The sequence below is a fragment of the Diadema antillarum genome, unplaced genomic scaffold (genome assembly GCF_040938485.1).
Source record: "Diadema antillarum isolate AM-2024a unplaced genomic scaffold, OU_Dant_1.0 seq00001293_RagTag, whole genome shotgun sequence".
Classification (NCBI taxonomy): domain Eukaryota; kingdom Metazoa; phylum Echinodermata; class Echinoidea; order Diadematoida; family Diadematidae; genus Diadema; species Diadema antillarum.
This window is the reverse complement of record NW_027272072.1, coordinates 414,684-433,586: the sequence shown is the minus strand read 5'-3', so window position 1 is coordinate 433,586 and position 18,903 is coordinate 414,684. Positions and strand designations below refer to the sequence as shown.

Sequence of the window (18,903 nt, the reverse complement as noted above, 5' to 3'; positions counted from 1 at the left end):
GAGAGATCTTATGCGTGTGTGCGCTGCTGGAGTGTAGCAGCTCACGGTCGATAGCATACAGCTCTATGGGGCATTCACATCACGTATAGACACCCAACATGCCCTTTCGAATGTGGCCTTGGTGCCCCTCTGACTGACCCAAGTGCCCTGGCCTCTTGGAAAAAGTGCCCTTTTCTAAATAGCCTTGCCCCTCCAAAATCCTATTTCGAGGCCTGCATCTGGTATTATCCATTTCTTTGATTAGTCTTGGCTGCATTTTCCAGCGGCCATACATTACATAAAAATTGCTGTAACATGCCTTTTAGTAATGTCAGCACAGTTTTAAAAAAAACTAGAGATTGTAATTTGTCATCACTGACAAATTAAGGTGATCCGATTTTTTTTTTAATCAATGATTCGAGTCCTAATCGCAATAGGCATGACCATACAAGTTTCATCTGTGTTTAGAGACATTGGCCGTGTGATGTTTGCATTCTCATTTAGCAAAGGGAGTCATATCTGCCATGTTTGGTACCAAATTCTGTATAGGCCCCCTACACTATAATGAAGAAACAGCAACAAATACATATGACCTTTGACCCACCTTTGCACTCCCAAGATTGCATCTGATGAAATAGTGGGTATTTTGTGAAATAATTCTCGCGACATCGTCTATACGTGTGAAAAATATGGGAAAGATAGGACAGGTATTCACCAAGATACAAGATGAAACATTTATGACCTTTGACCCTAATTTACATACCCAAGATGTTGTCCGATCTAGTAGTTGTTATTTCATGAAATAATGTACGTGACATGAACTAAATATGTGCAAAATATAGGGGTGATAGGGCGTGTTTTTCTTGAGTTATTGCAAAGAAAGTTGCAGAAAGAAAGAAATATCTCAATACATAGAAGATAAGCTTTAATTTCAACCAAGTTTTTTATCGTGATCCCGACATCGTATGAAAAAACGAAATAAAAAAACGATAGCGCAAAGTCTCAGCTACAACATATTAAAATCTGGGAGAAATTCACCGAAGGGTAAGTGAGCTAGTGCTCGATAAAGACAATCATGTCAATTTTCACATTTAAAAAATTCCCTCCCATAGAGATAACACGTCATAACGAAGATACAAAAAGAAGTATATATGACCTTTGACCTCAATTTGCACAGACAAGATGGCATCTGAGTAAAAAGTGGTTATTTTGTGAAATGATCCTTGTAACATGGTCTTTGCGTGTGCAAAATATAGGAAAGATAGGACATGTATTCACTAAGATACAGGATGAAACACTTATGACCTTTGACCCTAATTTACATATCCAAGATGGTGTCCGATCAAGTGGTTGTTATTTTATGAAATAATTGACGTGACATGAACTAAAAATGTGCAAAATATGGAAGTGATAGAGACCGTTTTTCTTGAGTTATTGCAAAGAAAGTTGCAGAAAGAATGAAATATCTCAATACATCGAAGATAAGCCTGAATTTCAACCAAAATTTTTGACGTGATCCCGACATCGTATGAAAAAACGAAGGGCACGTCAACGATAGCGTAAAGTCTCAGGTACAACATATTAAAATCTGGGAGAAATCTATCGAAGGGTAAGTGAGCTAGTGCTCGATAAAGATAGTCATGTCAATTTTCATTTCCAGAAAAACTGCACTCCCATAGAGATAACACGTAAACTGGTCAAATTTGACAAGGTTACTTTCAATCCATTTTTACGAGGTGATACTGTTATCCAATCAAAATTTTGTAATTTTATGTTTGAAAGAACATTAAATAAGCTAACACATACTGAAATCTGGGTGAAAATTGACAAAGGACTAGTGAGATACAATCGAATGAACTTGAAATTTGATGACGTCATTTTGAAAATTTACTTTTTTTATACTTTATTAAGAAATTTGCTATCTTTTAATCATTTTGTTAGCATTGCCAACCCATGAAATGACATGTACAACTCATCAGCTTTCAAAATATGTAAAGAAAATGGAGGGTCACCGTCCATCCTGACGAGTAAAATCGGATTTAAAATTAGCAGTTTTTTGGCATAGTTGCACTGTATATCGCCATTGACGCGCGCGCGGAATTTCAACTTTGACGGGCCCGTATGACATCATATTGAGTCTGATTGACTTGAAACTTGGTATAAATATTCCTTGACATTTCAGACATCCGATCAAAGTGAAAAAACTGGAAATTTCAATTGCATATGAGCTGTGCGTACGTATATGCGCGCGCGCGTACGCGTCCGTCCGATTTTTTCAATTTTTCAAAAAATGCTCCAAATGGTCTGAAACGTGTGCAAAAAAAATTTGAACTCGATTGGAGCATACAAATATTTCAACGCGCGCGTACGCGCACGTTTTAAGAGAAAATATGAATTTTGAGAACATGAGTAGAATGCGCATAACTTGAAATATATGTGACGTAAATTTCATTGAAAAATTCCATTCCATTAATGAGATATGATTGAGAATGTGTTTTCATATAATGACGTCATAGTGACGTCATGGTCGACTGATCACAATGATACATTAGATTTCTCGTCTTTGGGACATGATGCATACATGATATAATTTTGAAGTTAATAGGCAGCGGACTTTCTGAGCTAACCTCTGCACAACTTTTGCGGAGAAATAAAGAAATAAAGAAGAAGAAAGAATCAGTACAGATACAGAAGGTGATCCGAAGGATACTCGGATCACCTAATAAGAAAAAACAAAATGCTTTCAAACTGCACTGAGTTCATCACCAGAGGAAAAGAGATTTCGTTAAATTGTATTTTTTTTTCTCACTTTCATTCAAATAGAGTATTGACATTGGCAGCAAGAATTGGGTGTTGTTGGTTTTTTTTCTCTCTATCTTTCCAGATATACCTAGCTAGGCCTGATCTATGCTACAAATTGCTGAGCAACTATCCATACATTCTGTGAAAACCTCGAAATGAATAACTCATCTTTAGAAAGGCATTACTGAAACTCAGCTTGCCTTCTGCTAATGTTCACATTTTTGGTGTTCTGTTTCTAAACATATTATGTTTAAACATTGGCCAGTGAAAATACCAAAGTTGTGGTCATGTAACCCTTCAATCAGACATTGGCACATGGCAGCACAATGAGGGGAATGGCTAGTTTCATTGATATCCTGCACCTGTTTAGGGATTTAAGACATCCCATCGCAAAGTAGCAACATGTCCCTGGCACACACATCCTTTTAAATGCAATAGTTATCACATGGCAATGCTCAAGGATTTTTATAATCACGCTATTGATCTATTTTTCCCTCTTTTTTTTTTATTCAGTGATATCTGCTATTGTACCAACTGGACTCGAAAAAGCCATATTTGTTCAAATTAAGTTTATTAGGTGATCCGAGTATCCTCTCGGATCACCTTCTGTATCTGTACGGATTCTTTCTTCTTCTTTTTCTTTATTTCTCCCCAAAAGTTGTGCAGAGGTTAGCTCAGAAAGTGCATTGCCTATCAATGTCAAACTTATACCATATATGTATGGTGACCCAAAGACGACAAATCTTGTAAAATCATTGTGATCAGTCGACCGTGACGTCACTATGACGTCATTATATGAAAACACATTTTCATTCATATCTCATTAATGGAATGGAATTTTTCAATCAAATTTACGTCACATATAGTTCAAGTCAAGCGCATTCTACTCACATTCTCAAAATTCATCTATATCTTAAAACGTGCGCGTACGCGCGCGTTGAAATATTTGTATGCTCAAATCGAGCTCAAATTTATTTTGCACACGTTTCAGACCATTTGGAGCATTTTTTGAAAAATTGAAAAAATTGGACGGACGCGTACGCGCGCGCTCATATACGCACGCACAGCTCATATGCAATAGAAATTTCCCGTTTTTTCACACTTATCGGCTGCCTGAAATGTCAAGGAATATTTCTACCAAGTTTCAAGTCAATCCGACTCAATATGAGGTCATACGGGCCCGTCAAAGTTGAAATTCCGCGTGCGCGTCAATGGCGATATACAGTACAACTATGCCAAAAAACTGCCAATTTTAAATCCGATTTTACTCGTCAGGATGGACGGTGACCCTCCATTTTCTGTACATATTTTGAAAGCTGATGAGTTGTACATGTCATTTCATGGGGTGGCAATGCTGACAAAATGATTAAACGATATCAAATTTCTTAATAAAGTAAAAAAAGTAAATTTTCAAAATGACGTCATCAAATTTCAAGTTCATTCGAGGGTAGCTCACTAGTCCTTTGTCAATTTTCACCCAGATTTCAGTATGATGTAGCTTATTTAATGTTCTTTCAAACATAAACATACAATATTTTGATTGGATAACTGTATCACCTCGTAAAAATGGATTAAAAGTAATCTTGTCAAATTTGACCAGTTTACGCGTTATCTCTATGGGAGTGCAGTTTTTCTGGAAATGAAAATTGACATGACTATCTTTATCGAGCACTAGCTCACTTAAGCTTCGGTAAATTTCTCCCAGATTTTAATATGTTGTAGCTGAGACTTTACCCTACCGTATGTGTGCCCTTTGTTTTTTCATACGATGTCGGAATCACGTCAAAAAATTGGGTTGAAATTCAGGCTTATCTTCGATGTATTGAGATATTTCTTTCTTTCTGCAACTTTCTTTGCAATAACTCAAGAAAAACGGCCTCTATCACTTCTATATTTTGCACATAGTTCATGTCACGTACATTATTTCATAAAATAACAACTACTTGATCGGACACCATCTTGGGTATGTAAAGTAGGGTCAAAGGTCATAAGTGTTTCACCCTGTATCTTAGTGAATACATGTCCTATCTTTCCCATATTTTGCACACGCAAAGACCATGTTACAAGGATCATTTCACAAAATAACCACTTTTTACTCAGATGCCATCTTGTCGTTGCAAATTGAGGTCAAAGGTCATACGTACTTCTTTTTGTATCTTCGTTATGACGTGTTATCTCTATGGGAGGGAATTTTCTTTAATGTGAAAATTGACATGATTGTCTTTATCGAGCACTAGCTCACTTACCCTTCGGTGAATTTCTCCCAGATTTTAATATGTTGTAGCTGAGACTTTGCGCTATCGTTTCATTTCCTTTGTTTTTTCATACGATGTCGGGATTACGATAAAAAATTGGTTGAAATTAAAGCTTATCTTCTATGTATTGAGATATTTCTTTCTTTCTGCAACTCTCTTTGCAATAACTCAAGAAAAACACGCCCTATCACCCCCATATTTTGCACATGTTTAGTTCATGTCTCGTACATTATTTCATAAAATAACAACTACTAGATCGGACAACATCTTGGGTATGTAAATTAGGGTCAAAGGTCATAAATGTTTCATCTTGTATCTTAGTGAATACCTGTCCTATCTTTCCCATATTTTCCACACGTATAGACGATGTCGCGAGAATCATTTCACAAAATAACCACTATTTCATCAGATGCAATCTTGGGAGTGCAAAGGTGGGTCAAAGGTCATATGTATTCATTGCTGTATCTTCGTTATTCAGTGTATACAGAATTTGGTACCAAAGATGGCAGATATGACTCCCTTTTCTAAATGAGAATGCAAACATCACACGGCCAATGTCTCTAAACACAGATGAAACTTGTATGGTCATGCCTATTGCGATCAGGACTCGAATCATTGATAAAAAAAAAAAAAAATCGGATCACCTTAATTTGTCAGTGATGACAAATTACAATCTCTAGTTGCCACTGTGAAAGTGTCTGCTGTGGGCTGAGGAGGGGTAGCTTGGGATGCAAGCCTGTAACTTTTTATGTTCTGTAACATCATGATAGCCATGCCTAGATACATGTAATTGATCTAGTCTGGTTGCTGACATGGCCACTGGTTTTATTTCATAATAAATACATGAAGGGCTGGATCGTATTTCAGGTTAATGTTCAATTAGGGACATAAATCAGAGATATATGCTGGACTGGAGACTAGCAGCGCATCAGTAAATCTTGCCAGCCAGTGTTGTGTTTACAATCAGTCTGGTGGTAATGACCCGTAACTATGAGCCCATCTCCACCATGCATGGGGACCTGAAGAAAGCTATCAGTCGAATAAAAACAACTGGAAAGAAAAATGGTCAGGAAGAGAGATTAGTTTCTAACTTCATTCTCATCAAGAAAGTGGTGTATTTCACTCTCACTGATGGTTAACTTTCAAATTTTGTTGTAACAACATGAAATCAGAGTCGGCTCTGAGAGACGTGCTCAGCGTGTACCCCAGGAAGAATCCCGTGTCCCCGATATTCGATTGAAGAGATTGGCTTACAAAGGTTATGAAAATTTCTCGCCCCCCAGATGTGGACTAATTGAATCACTATTTCACTGGTTGAGACAGCACACATTGGTGGCTTTACTACGCTAAAATAACATGAGAACTGAACATGTTGCAAGCCCTATGAACAAGCAGGCCCCTTTGCCGTAATAGGCTGAATTCAATAAAACTGGCAAATTTGACAGTGTATCCAATTTCACACTATACCGCAGTTTCCTAAGAATTTGAGACTCCAATTCTTGTGATCATGGCATCTTTTTTTTTAGCAGATGCCGAAACAAGAAAATAAAGACAAAGTACTTGTATTACTTCTGAAAAATACTGTAAAACAAGAAATATTCACTTGCATGATACTTCAACAAATTTTGCGAGTCAAGATTCGAGAAAAACAAAATGCATGCAAAAGTTTGTGTGTTTTTTTTTGTTGTCTATATACACAGTGCATTGGATGCCAGCTGCAAATGCACAAAAGTTTTATGAGGCAAAAAAGGTCACCAGCTCCAATTTGTTTGTTATTCTGAAGGTTCATTATTCCGAAATAAACAAATTTAATAAAACTACTGGTTTGTTAATCCCTAAATGGAAAAGGGTTTGTTAATCCAAACATTTGTGACATTCTTCATTATTCTGACGGTTTGTAATTCTAAAAATGAAATAATGTTCCTCAATTTGAAGGTTTGTTAATCCAAAAATGAAATCAGGGTCATCAAATCCAAAAAAATGTATTAAAGACGACATGCATAAACAAACCTTTGGAATTGCAACTTAATTTTATTTTTGGATTAATGAATCTTCAGAATAATGAACCTCTTTTCATCTTCAGATTGACGAACCTTTGCAATAATGAACTGCAACCCTCGCGACAGAAGAAAGACACCGAGGTGTGTTGGGAGACCGCATCACTTCAGCTCCTGTCTCTTCACAGTATCCCTTGACTACTATACCTACCCAGCACAGCCTGATAATTGGCCTGGTGTTATTTTGAGACTGAAATCAATGGCAAGCTATAGCTGGTGGTGAGGTCTCGTTGGCATTGATTTATTGACCGCAGACTACCCGACTAATGCTATATTAACTTGGAAGCCATATCTTCAACATTGGCTTGTTACATTGTTTTAAAAAAAAACATCATTTTCAGTCAGTTTTTTACACTGAAAAAAAGTTGCATTATCGATAGCAAATAGAATTAAAACACTTGAAATGATTGCAACTTCTGTACATCAATTTACCCAGAACTTTGTACTTCATTTCAACCAAGCTGATATAACAAGAAGTGAAGTTTAATGTCATTAGTATGGAGATTATCTGCTAAATGCTCATTTGTTAAGTTTGTTTGGGGTTTTTTTTTACATATGAAGGAGATAATCTAAAACATAAGAAAGATCATTTATTCTGCTGAACATCCTGTCAAGACATCACAGTTATTCATTCATTATATGAATGTTACAACTAATTGAGATAGCAGCTGGTTTGATCATACAGAGCAGGTTGTAGGGCCTACTGATTTGATTATATACAGAGTGTTTGTATACTCAAACATCATTTTCTTCAACACATTCAGAATACACTGTGGAAGACACAATGATGAAGGACACACATTTTCCGTATTACATTTGCTATGGCCAAATTAAGAATAACATTGATTATTTTGATTATAAGCAACAACAAAAAAATCATACTCTGACAAATTTCTTTTTCGTATATTTGTGTATAAATGAAGAACACATACCCAAATTCACCATTGATTTGAAGATGCATTTTCAATGACTGACATTTTGCATTATCTTTCATGTCTTTCTAATCACAGCATGGTCAGGAAAAGGCAATATTTGAAGCCCATTCGCATTAAGATTACTGAATCTTATCCAGATTCCAAAGGTGTCTGATGTACAATTTGTAGCCTCAATAACACAATTCCACATTTAGAGCAAAATAACTTCATCTAAAAATTTGATATGCTCTGGAATATTGATCAGTTGCATAGATATCAATCCTTCCCACACTCTTGTTTTTGCAGACTCACTTGGCTCAATGCAAAGCCCACACGAGTCTACCAGTTCAGTTTTCATAATTCATCGGCAGTGAAAACATGTATCCCTTGGAAGCAAGCTTCTTTCCCCCCTTTCTCCCCTCCCACTTTGGTTTTGGTACAATTTTATCATAAAGATGTTTGGGGGCCATGAATCAACAGACGCTAAAGAAGCAGCGAAGATTTGACACATTGGAAGCCGAGGAGATAGCAGCACAATTTGTCCGCATGTTTTCATTCACTGCTTGTGGGAAAACATCCCGGGGCGGCAGATGAAGACCCCCCCCCCCCCCCTTTCTCTTGTAGTCTGTACTCAAGATGATTAGATTAAAGTCAACATGTATGGTTTTTCCAACAAAGTGACAGCTGAACTTGGTTTAACCCATTCCATACTGAAGTTTGAAATCCCTGCAGACCTAATACACAGACCACCAGGTTCCTGTAGTAAGTGGGTTAAAAGATGTGATGGGTTAAAATGTGCTGGGGTAAACCTTTATGCACATAATTATTAGCTAGTTTCATCTGCCATGAAATTACATGCAAATATGAAACAAGAAGAGTAATTTGTCTTTATGAAAGGAGAATGATACACAAATTCACATGTGGATTACATCAGTGAAAGTGTGAGAAATATGAAAAAAAAAAATATGTTGAAATGTTATGAATCTTTAAAGACTTGGTGCGGCCATCACTGGATCTACAATGTTTTGTGATGTCATACATGGACAACAATAAAAGAAAATGTAGAGAAACATTTTAATTTTACTAACATAAACTGAAGAGCACTTGACTTGCCTCTTTCAGAAAGCAGGGGCAATAATAATGTTACCCTTATATGTCAGTAACAAGTCTAAGGAATGCGTTCCTTTCATTAAAAAAATGAAATTCTGTGGAATTCTTTGTATATTTTTCTTTATTGTATTTCGTATGTGATGTCATAAACTATTAAAGCAGTGTCCTCATCTAGCAATGGCTTTGAAAATTTTGAAACTTTGAAAATGCACAACTTTTCAACGGATTGCCCCAATTTTGTCACAATTTTACTGTAATGTACTGTTTGTATTCTAATATTCATATTGCTGCATTCACTCAATGCACATGTACACATTTGAGTTTCAAGTCAATTAAGGCTGTTTTTATCCACTTGATAGCATTTTTCAAGTTGTTGTACAAAGCCATGTATTCATCAATTTTCGAGTTGATAAACGCATCCTAGGATGCCTCTGCCCTTTCAAAGAATCACTTCAGCATGAACCTTTCACCCTTGTCTATTGAGGAGAGTATTTTTTTTTAAATTATTACTATTCATTTCCATCCTTTTACCACACATAAAACGTGACCCGCCACAACAAAAGGATCCCAAAGCCGCTGACGGCTGAGCCGAGAAAATCTAGTTTGAAGTCAGATCATCAAAACCGGTCAAAACGATCGGATTTCTGTTTGTGGCATATTTTTGTAGTCTAATCTACCTTGTATCATCTATCATCTGCCGAAATTTTGAAGCTAAATGATCAAAGGAAGGGCAAGAATTAAATTAGCGTTTTTCAGGGCCATGATTTTCTGACTTTCAACAGAACAGAAACGTGTCCGAAGATTTGAATTTAGCGCTGCAGATAGACTCCGCCCTAGCAATGAGAGAGTGATCTTCTTGGTCAGTGCATGGCACCCTGGTTACTGATTTGCGTAGACCGCTGGCGCTGAGCTTCAGTGAACATCACGGAGGTTGCTATGAGCAGACCTTCTATTGCGAAGAGGTGAAAACTGTCTTACCTCACCTTGATCGCGATTGCCTCAGACAAACTTTGAACGCAGTTTTCTCGAAATGATGATTTCCTAGACCACTAGACATGGATGGTCTCATGAAATCATCAATTTCTCCGCAACCGAGTACGTTTATGAGTCATATTATATACGAATTAAAGCAGAAGAGTAAGCAAATAATGTCATGTCATTTAAAAAATAATAATTGTCCTCCCACGACTTTTGGATACTTTTGTTGTAGCGGGTCACAAATATCACCATTGGCCAGTCCTAACAGATGTTGCAACTGAAATGTCATGTATATCTTTCCTATATCAATGCTCAGTGAACTTAGACCTTTTGGCTTTCTGGGAGTTTTGCCCAAACCAACTGAGAATCTTGATCTTTATTGGAATTGTAAAACCCTCCTCAGAAAGGCAGAGAAGTGGCATAACTGTCATGGTCTCCTTCTGTGTGTGCAGGAGCTTCGAACATATACATTGTAACCTACTGTATGCACTGAGTGTGACCAAGGAGGTACTAGGGTACTGAATTGTTCTAGAGTGCTCTAATTGTTGGTGAATGTTTTCGAGTTTGAAATGCTTCAAGAGGATTCCTGAACCTAGCAGCAAGAGGGGCATAACTTTAGAGTACTCTAAATGGCTTGTATAAATGGGTGGCTATTTCCATGTTTGCTCAAGAGTCAAAGTCTCTACTGATTTTTTTTTTTTTTTTTTTTTTTTTTTGGGGGGGGGGGGGTCAAACGGACGTTTGTAGGCAATGACATCACCTCACTGTTTTTGCGATTATGACCAAGTGTTGTTTGGGTGTGAAACTTCAGCTTGGATACATACAGTACTGTACAGAACATAAAATTACAGAGAACATTACATTCAGGATCTCCTAGCAAATGTGCTTATTTCCCTTTTTTTCTATGTTGTTGTTGTTGTTTTTTTGTTTTTTGTTTTGGGTTAGGATACATGTTGTTAGTATTTTGTTTAATTTTGCTTAGTTTTGTTTTGTTTTGTTTGATTTGATTTCTGGTTTTGTTTCTGCTGTAACAGCTGAAATGTGCCTTGGAGCCAGTGGCACTTGCGTGTGGCAGACGTAAAGTGGCTCATTAGCAGCCAGAAAGCTTTTCAGGTTTCAGATTTTTGCAACAAAATGTCCGAAAATTGGAGTCTCGTTTCTGCCAATTCTCCCTCTGAAAAAGAAAGACCCGAACAACTAGTGTCCCTATCCCCACCCCCTCTTTCTCTTTTTTTTCTAATCTCACTGAATGGTAGCTAAAAGGATCAAGTAGACGGGAACGTTTCAGTGGCGGATATTTGATTAATTACAATCCTGGAGCAGACGCCAAGATGCATTTCAAATCGTAATGCAGGAATATTTGATGGTTGGTGTGGCCAAGAGCTGGATGGATCTGCAGGAGGCAAAATATTCACTAGCTTGTGATAGAAGCTCCTGATATTCAATTGGCCCAGTGATGGTTCTGGAGACAGATAGCAATGGAGGTACGAGTCAGTGTAATAAACTGGCAATCTTGTGAGCATGAAACATCAATTGACTACAGCTGAACTAGAATTTTAACTCTTTACTTTTTTTTCTTTTCTTTTTTGCTGCAAAGAGAAAAAAAAAGTTTAATTTCAACCAGGGAGGTGAGAATTTCATCTCGTTTCAACAAAGTGTTGTGCTGCAGTCTGCATGTCTACTGTACACAATTCTGTTTTGAACTAGAAATGTCGCTATTGCGACTGGTATGCCTCCGCCATAATGCATGATTCTCCTGATAGGTCTAGATAGTACATGTAGACAATGTGTGATTACATTTTCACAAAATTGGCAAAATATTAAAATGACAAGTTTGTCACAAATGTGTTGAATGTTCACCTTCATTGACCTAGGTTTAATTGGATGAATAGGAGAGCATGTATTTGGGGATTTAAGGACTTCAACTTGACTTTGACCCATTCATAAGTTTATGCATTGAGTAATTTTCAAGGTACCGGTATGGAGAAAAAGTGCAATTTCTGTATTGAATAGTAAATTGTTACCATTTTCATCTAGCCTTTGACCCTAAAATTCATAAGATAATCACTTTCAGGTAGAACATGCATAAATATGTAGTAAGTTTCAAGATAACTTGAGCCACTTCCAAGATATGGAGGAAAAAGTTAGTTCAGCACTTTCACTTGATCTTTGACCTTTTGACCTTTGAGGCAAAAAAGAAAAAGAAAAAGAAAAAGAAAAACTTTCCAGAGAATTTCTATTAGGTTACACATGCATACACCAAGTGTAAAAAAAATAATAATCCTGCTGGCATTGCATAAACATGAGGGAAATAGTAAAATTTTGAAGTGTTGCACTTGACCTTTGACCCCTGATCTTTGACCCCCATGAACCCTACATTCTCTAGATAATCACTGCCAGTCAGTATAAGTATGTATATACTATGTTCCATGAAGATACCTTGAACAATTTTCCAAGGAACGGAGAAAAAAAAGGAAGTTTTAATGTTTTTACTTGACCTTATGACCTTTGACCTTTGACCTCATGACCCAAACTTTCACCAGAGAATCTTAATTGGGTAATACATGTATACACTAAGTTTCAAGAAAATATCTTTGGGCATTGCATAGATATGGTGGAAATAGTGAAATTTTATGTATTTGACCTTGACCTTTTGACCTTTGACCTTGAGCATGTGCACCCAAAAGTTGATAGGCACAACTTCACTCCCTAATACACATGCATGCCAAGTTTCATTAGGATACCTCAACAGGTTTTGATAGTTACCTTGTCCACAAAATTCATTACGGACGGACGGACGGAAGGACGGACGGAAGGACGGACGGACGGACGGACGGACAACCCGAAAACATAATGCCTCCGGCAGCACTTCGTGGCGGAGGCATAAAAATGCCCCACAGCACATCCCCTGATCTGCCATGGGAAAAACAAAAATGAAACTCGGTCATCAGGTTTCCCATGTGGGATGTAATAATAATAATACTTATAATAGTGGCCTCTTATAAAGCGCTGAAGTCCATATACAGTTTGTTGCAAATTTGCACAAATATGTATTCTATTACTCTCTAGATGATACCTGCCAAGTTTGGTGAAGCTTTGACCATGCATTTTCAAGGAGATAAAATTGTAAAATTTGGGCTCGAATTTGAACCCCCAAAGGGTCCCAAGGGGGGCACCCCTGGATCTACCATGAACAAACTTGAAACTACATTAGAGTCACCATGTAGGCTTACTTAATCATAGCACTAACTACACAGCTCTACCACTTTTGGTCCTTCAGAAGAAGGTTTTTATCTTTTTTAAAAGATTCCTTTATTTGGGAGGTTTATGCCCCCCCCCCCTCCCTTCCCAAGGGTGGGGTGGGGCACAGTGTCCACTTGAACATATTCAGATCCCGTCCCTCTGGGATGCCCCCTTTCAAGTCAAGTGAAAATCCGTACTGGAGTTTTGAAATTTATGCACAGTGACCTCTACATGATGAATGATCGCAATACGTTTGTAGCTCACTTGACTGTCTTGAGCCTTTGGCTCCGGTGAGCTAAAAAAGTGAGTTTCATGGTCCTGCTTACTACATACTGAGTGACCAGATTTAATCGTACTCAATATTTCCCAACAGACAGAGTGGTGTTACAATAAACCATTCAGTAAAATGTCATCAGCACTACTATACATTGTTTATACGTATGTTCATAGATCTCTTGATTTTGACAGCACAATTCTTTAATAAAACTTTTGAATAAGTGGTTTTCACTGCAATAGAAGATCATCTTAGACCCCGTTTACAGTGCGAGGCTCGGCCGCGGCCGTGCCCAGCCCCGCTTCAGTGTAAACGCACAAAAGGCCAAATGCGAGGCCAAAATTGGCCTCGCATTTGGCCTCGCTCTGGAGGTGGTCTCGGCCGCGGCCGAGCCGTGGCCGAGCCCGGCCTTTTCTTGGTGTAAACGCAAACTGGGCCAAATGCGCGGCCAATTGCGCGGCCAATTTTAGTCTGGCTTCCAAACCCTCTGCCTGTATCTTTCGCTATTCAAGATATTAACCCCCTCAATGTCGAAAACTAGTATAGTTTAAAGTGGTTTTGTCCTGCAAAGGATTCTTTTCTTCGGCAAAGGCCTTTGCCCGAACGGCGACTTTGTCGCCATGGAATTCATTTGGCAAAGGGTCTGAAAACCAGACAATACCAAATTGCATTTGTTTACAAGCAGAGCGCCACTACGACAAAATATTGAAAGGCTTGAATCAAAAACGCGGCCGAGCCCAGCAGTGTAAACGGACAAAATTGCGAGGCTCGGCAACGCAATTGAGGCCGGTCTCGGCCGCGGCCGAGCCGCGGCCGAGCCCGGCCTCGCACTGTAAACGGGGTCATACATATGCAGCTCTAGTCAGTAAAGTTTGACAACATCTGACATTTGAGCCACCCAAATGTGAGTAGCTCTTTGGTTAAAGGGATCGTACAGTTTTGGTTGAGACCTAATTTCAGGTTTCTAACATTTTTTGGTGAGGTAATGAGAAACCTCTTATGAAATTTGAAAGAGCACGTAATTCTATGAGGAATTCAACGTTTATTTGATGAAAATTGGTTTTGAAATGGCTGAGATATCCAAAAAAAGAGCGATTCTAATAAAGTGTGGGACCCACACTTTATTACGATCGCTTTGTTTTACTTTGTTTTTGGATATTTCAGTCATTCCAAACCCGACTTTCATCAAATAAACTTTGAATTCCTCTTTAAATGGTATGCTCTGTACTATATCATAAGTATTTTCTTGGTATCTCGCAAAAAGTTAAAAGCCCAATTCTCATCTCCACCAATACTGTATACTGTACTATCCCTTTAAACAGAGTTTCAAGGATGTGCTCAGCTCCTAATCCTTTTAATCCTCAAGAGTGAACTGGGCCTTCCTTTCAGCAGGGCTTGGACACTCCAAATGAGGCTGCAGCTTACTGAGGAGTATATGAACAATGCGACAATGCACACTCTGCCAAACATCTTTTGAAAGTGTAGGTGAAATCTTTAAACCCCCTTTCATGCTAGTCACTCAAGGGGATCAGCTGGGAGGTTCACCTGGGTATCAAACCTGGCAAGAATTTCTTTCAATCTAGTGAATGCTCCCGCTTGAATTCCTCTCAACCATTCCCATACAGTTTATTAAGTACACATTATGTTATAGCGCATATAGGCATATAAACAGCTGCGAGACATTAACAGCATATTGGCCTACTATATCCTTTCCACTCAGGAGTTACAGCCTTTTGAAGAAAAATGCTTCATTCAGCAAATACAAATGAACCTTTTGTGAAATGAATTAATTAATTTGAACGGGGCAATGTGCAGTGTTGATTGATTTTATATTCAACAAACACTTCCTTGAGGTATTAAAAACATAGCTGTTCTTGAACACACTTGGTACCAGTACTTAGCACACACTTGAATACCAAATTACACTAAAAAATGACTGGTCTAACAAGATTTTAAGCTTTGATAATAACAATGGAATATACTGTGGCTTCACTGATATCTTGCTTTGGCAAAATTTGCCTGCCATGAAATACACAGCTACTTTGGAATGACAAGACAACTGTCATCATGATAAGAAGAGACCTGGGCTGGGGATATCACGCTCACCTAGACAGAAAAATCTGCCTGTTCAGAGAAGTTTTATATATATATATATATATATTTTTTTTTTTACTTTCATGGTTGTTCTCAGAGACAGGGATCCATGAAGTCAGATGTCTTCTCCGCGGAACATATTCGCAACGATGAATACAGATTGATCTTTCGGTCTAGTGCTCATCTGACTAGGATTTTTTTTTTTTTTTTACTTTCATGGTTCTTCTCAGAGACAGGGATCCATGAAGTCAGATGTCTTCTTCGCGGAACATATTCGCAACGATGAATACAGATTGATCTTTCGGTCTATAGTGCTCATCTGACTAGGATCGCAAGTTCACCTTCTATTCTCGTAGACTTTTACCCTTGAAGAACATACCAAACTTGCATTGAGGACAGTATGGTGTCATTTGTATCATATAAAAAAATATTCTATCACACTGGCAAATAATACCTGCAGGTTCACAGAAAATTTGACCACACGTTTTCAAAAACAAGATCAAAATGTGAAAACTGTCTCACCTCTTTCATTGTGTAAATCTTGAACTTGCAGCTCCAATAGTAAGACTGCAGCAATGAAGACCATCAGTAGCAGTAACAGTCCTGATCTACGATGCACCATCGTGCGGAAAGGAAGATTCATCATGCTCCTACTTGTAGTTGTGATACCTTCAGTCCACAATGCAAATATCATAAACTCTCAGTTATGGATCACAATTTTGGTGTCCTTCTACCAAAAGAGAGCAGCCACAGTGTCAGTCCACGCATGCCACATTAACACATCTTTAGTTTCTGCGGGTTATTAAACACTCATGGAAAACTATCACTATTGCAATAAAAGCAATGTTCATTTAGACAAAAAGTTTCACCAGCAGATACACCGCTAAGCGCTATAATAAAGCGTGGTTTCTAACATTGACACACATGATGAGCGCGCGGTTAAATCAGTTTCACATGTCCATCTACAAACTGGTAGTGCCAAGTGGTAGGCCTATTTTTAATTCTACATCTAGAGAATCTGCTAAGTTTTCTTTCGGCTTCGCTTTGAGTTGAGATTTACCATCTCGAGGGAGGTGAATTTACCCTTCAGAATTAAAGGCAATTGTGCACTCTACGGCGACTAATAAACTTAAAAATGACACAGCAGTCTACAAGATGTAGATTGGTAGAGGCGAAATGGGCTACACAGCGGAATCATCTGTCACCAACAAAGCTCCGACCCAACCTCCAATCATTACATATCATGAGGTGTTTGAACGCCGAAACTGACCCGTCCAATACTCTGGTGGAAAGGCCACGCAGACCTGTGCGCAAAAACCTCGAAGCCACTCCAGCCGGCCCCAGGCCAGTGGTGGTCCCTTGGCGGCGTGTAGCAGCTCACTGCAGGCGGCTTGGTAAATAAAACGTCACGGTAAACCGATACCTATGCCTCATGTCATCCACTCCTCGTTTATCGTTACCATGTGTAACCACGTCCGTTGTGTACAATGCTTTGACGAAGTGTGAGAGTAGAGTGTGAGCAGCAGCTACCTCTCTGTCTGTCCGATCCCTGAACACACCACCTCTAACCACGATAGCGCGTAAAATATGATGAGGTACCAGGCCAGCGAGCAAGCACGCATGCAAGAGAGGCTAGGAAATGCCGATGCCTAGCCTCTTGATGCGGGGGATGATGCTGCTGCTGGTGGACTAGGCCGTTGGGTGTATTCACATCACCGCTAGCTCTAGTGCACGGCAAGTAATAACCAGCCGCATCCAGAGCACAACACAAAACATCTCTATGCAGTGCGTTACATTCACTCGCGTGCACGCGATCAATGAGCTGATTCGCTTCGCCGATCACTCTACTTGCGGTGTAAGGTTCAATGACCGTTATACCAGGGGGTGGTCCCACCTCCCTGGTTACGTCAAGGAGGGGTAAATTTAACAGGTGCGTGAGTACCAGAATAGGGTCCCAGCAGGGAGGTCCCAGGCACCACCGCACCTCAAAGCTGGACAGTGTTGTAGTATTGTACACTGTGAATCTGATCAGACTCACCTCCCTGATCTGATGGATTCTCCCGGGCTGTAAAACGCTCATTTCACAATGATGAGCGCTGATCTGAACAATCTCAATAAGCTCATGAAATCAACCCAAAATCACATACTGCAGTACATGTGCTGGGGAAATGTCCAACATCGGCTTTGATTGTTGAAATACTGATTCTATTCACAAAATAAAATGTCGTATTCTGAACAAACAGTACAGTTGAAAAATGACAGTATATTGAAGACACAACAAGTCTTTTATATTCTTTTCTCTCTTTTTTTTTGGGGGGGGGGGGGTCTGAAAATATTGGATTTGTTAGGTTTTCAGTCAGTCCAAAAATCTAATTTCAGACTCCAAAAAATTTTAGGTTCCGCCGCGCTACATGCAGAGGATAGCGATCTCATCCAAGGCAAGTGACGTAACAAACCGTAACAAACGCACGAAACGGATAGCTGCGGCGAGGCCCAGTGGATCACCAGAAGTGGAAATCATCGTGAGGTCTGTGGTTCGACTGTAGATAATACTGCCTCGCCCTTCGGAGGGGACCTACAGTCGTGATTGTTTGCTTACAAGCTTTCAAAGGACTGATTTCAAGCAGGAAGGTGGGTTTCCCACCTCCTTCAATAAAGAAGCACGCGACAATTTTGAAACAAATCAACCCAATCCAAGCGGTACAACCATGTTTTGGGTTTTACAGTGGATATCTATAGTGTTATAATACTCTGTGCTTCGAAGCAATGCATGGCTGGTGCCGCTTTTCCCCCAAAAAACAATATTTGGAGACAGAAAAAAAAAATCACATTCTGTATTCAATATTTTCAGTAAATTAGAAGCTAGAAGGTAATTCTGAATGAAATACTAGAATTTGTTTAAAACAGAATATATCAAGGAATTTAAAGTTTTGTATTTATGTATACATCTGTTATCATTGTAATGAAAATTATAAGTCCTCTGCAAAACAACACCTTTATAATCTATGCGATATTACGGTGCGCAATAGTTGCCCATTATGGTTTCCTAATACCCCCATCTCACTAGACGGCGATTCCGCTACGATCATCAAAAATCGACAAAGCGCGGCGGATCGTGGCTTGATCGCTTTAAATCTTCTCCATCGTATCTTGAGCGGTTCAGAAGCGCGGAGGATCGCCACCATCGCCATGGTCGG

At 38.9% G+C, this 18,903-nt stretch overlaps 1 protein-coding gene across 1 annotated transcript in view; it reads right to left on the bottom strand.

Moving 5' to 3' along the window:
- LOC139708016 (heparan sulfate 2-O-sulfotransferase 1-like) overlaps positions 1 to 17,408 on the bottom strand; it is a 106,360-nt gene extending 88,952 nt beyond the window's left edge. The window contains exon 1 of the mRNA XM_071620006.1: positions 16,229 to 17,408. Within this exon, the coding sequence (XP_071476107.1) occupies positions 16,229 to 16,400 (172 nt within the window). The 5' untranslated portion in view covers positions 16,401 to 17,408. The remainder of the gene's footprint in view (positions 1 to 16,228) is intronic.
- Between the last annotated feature and the right edge of the window lie 1,495 nt (positions 17,409 to 18,903).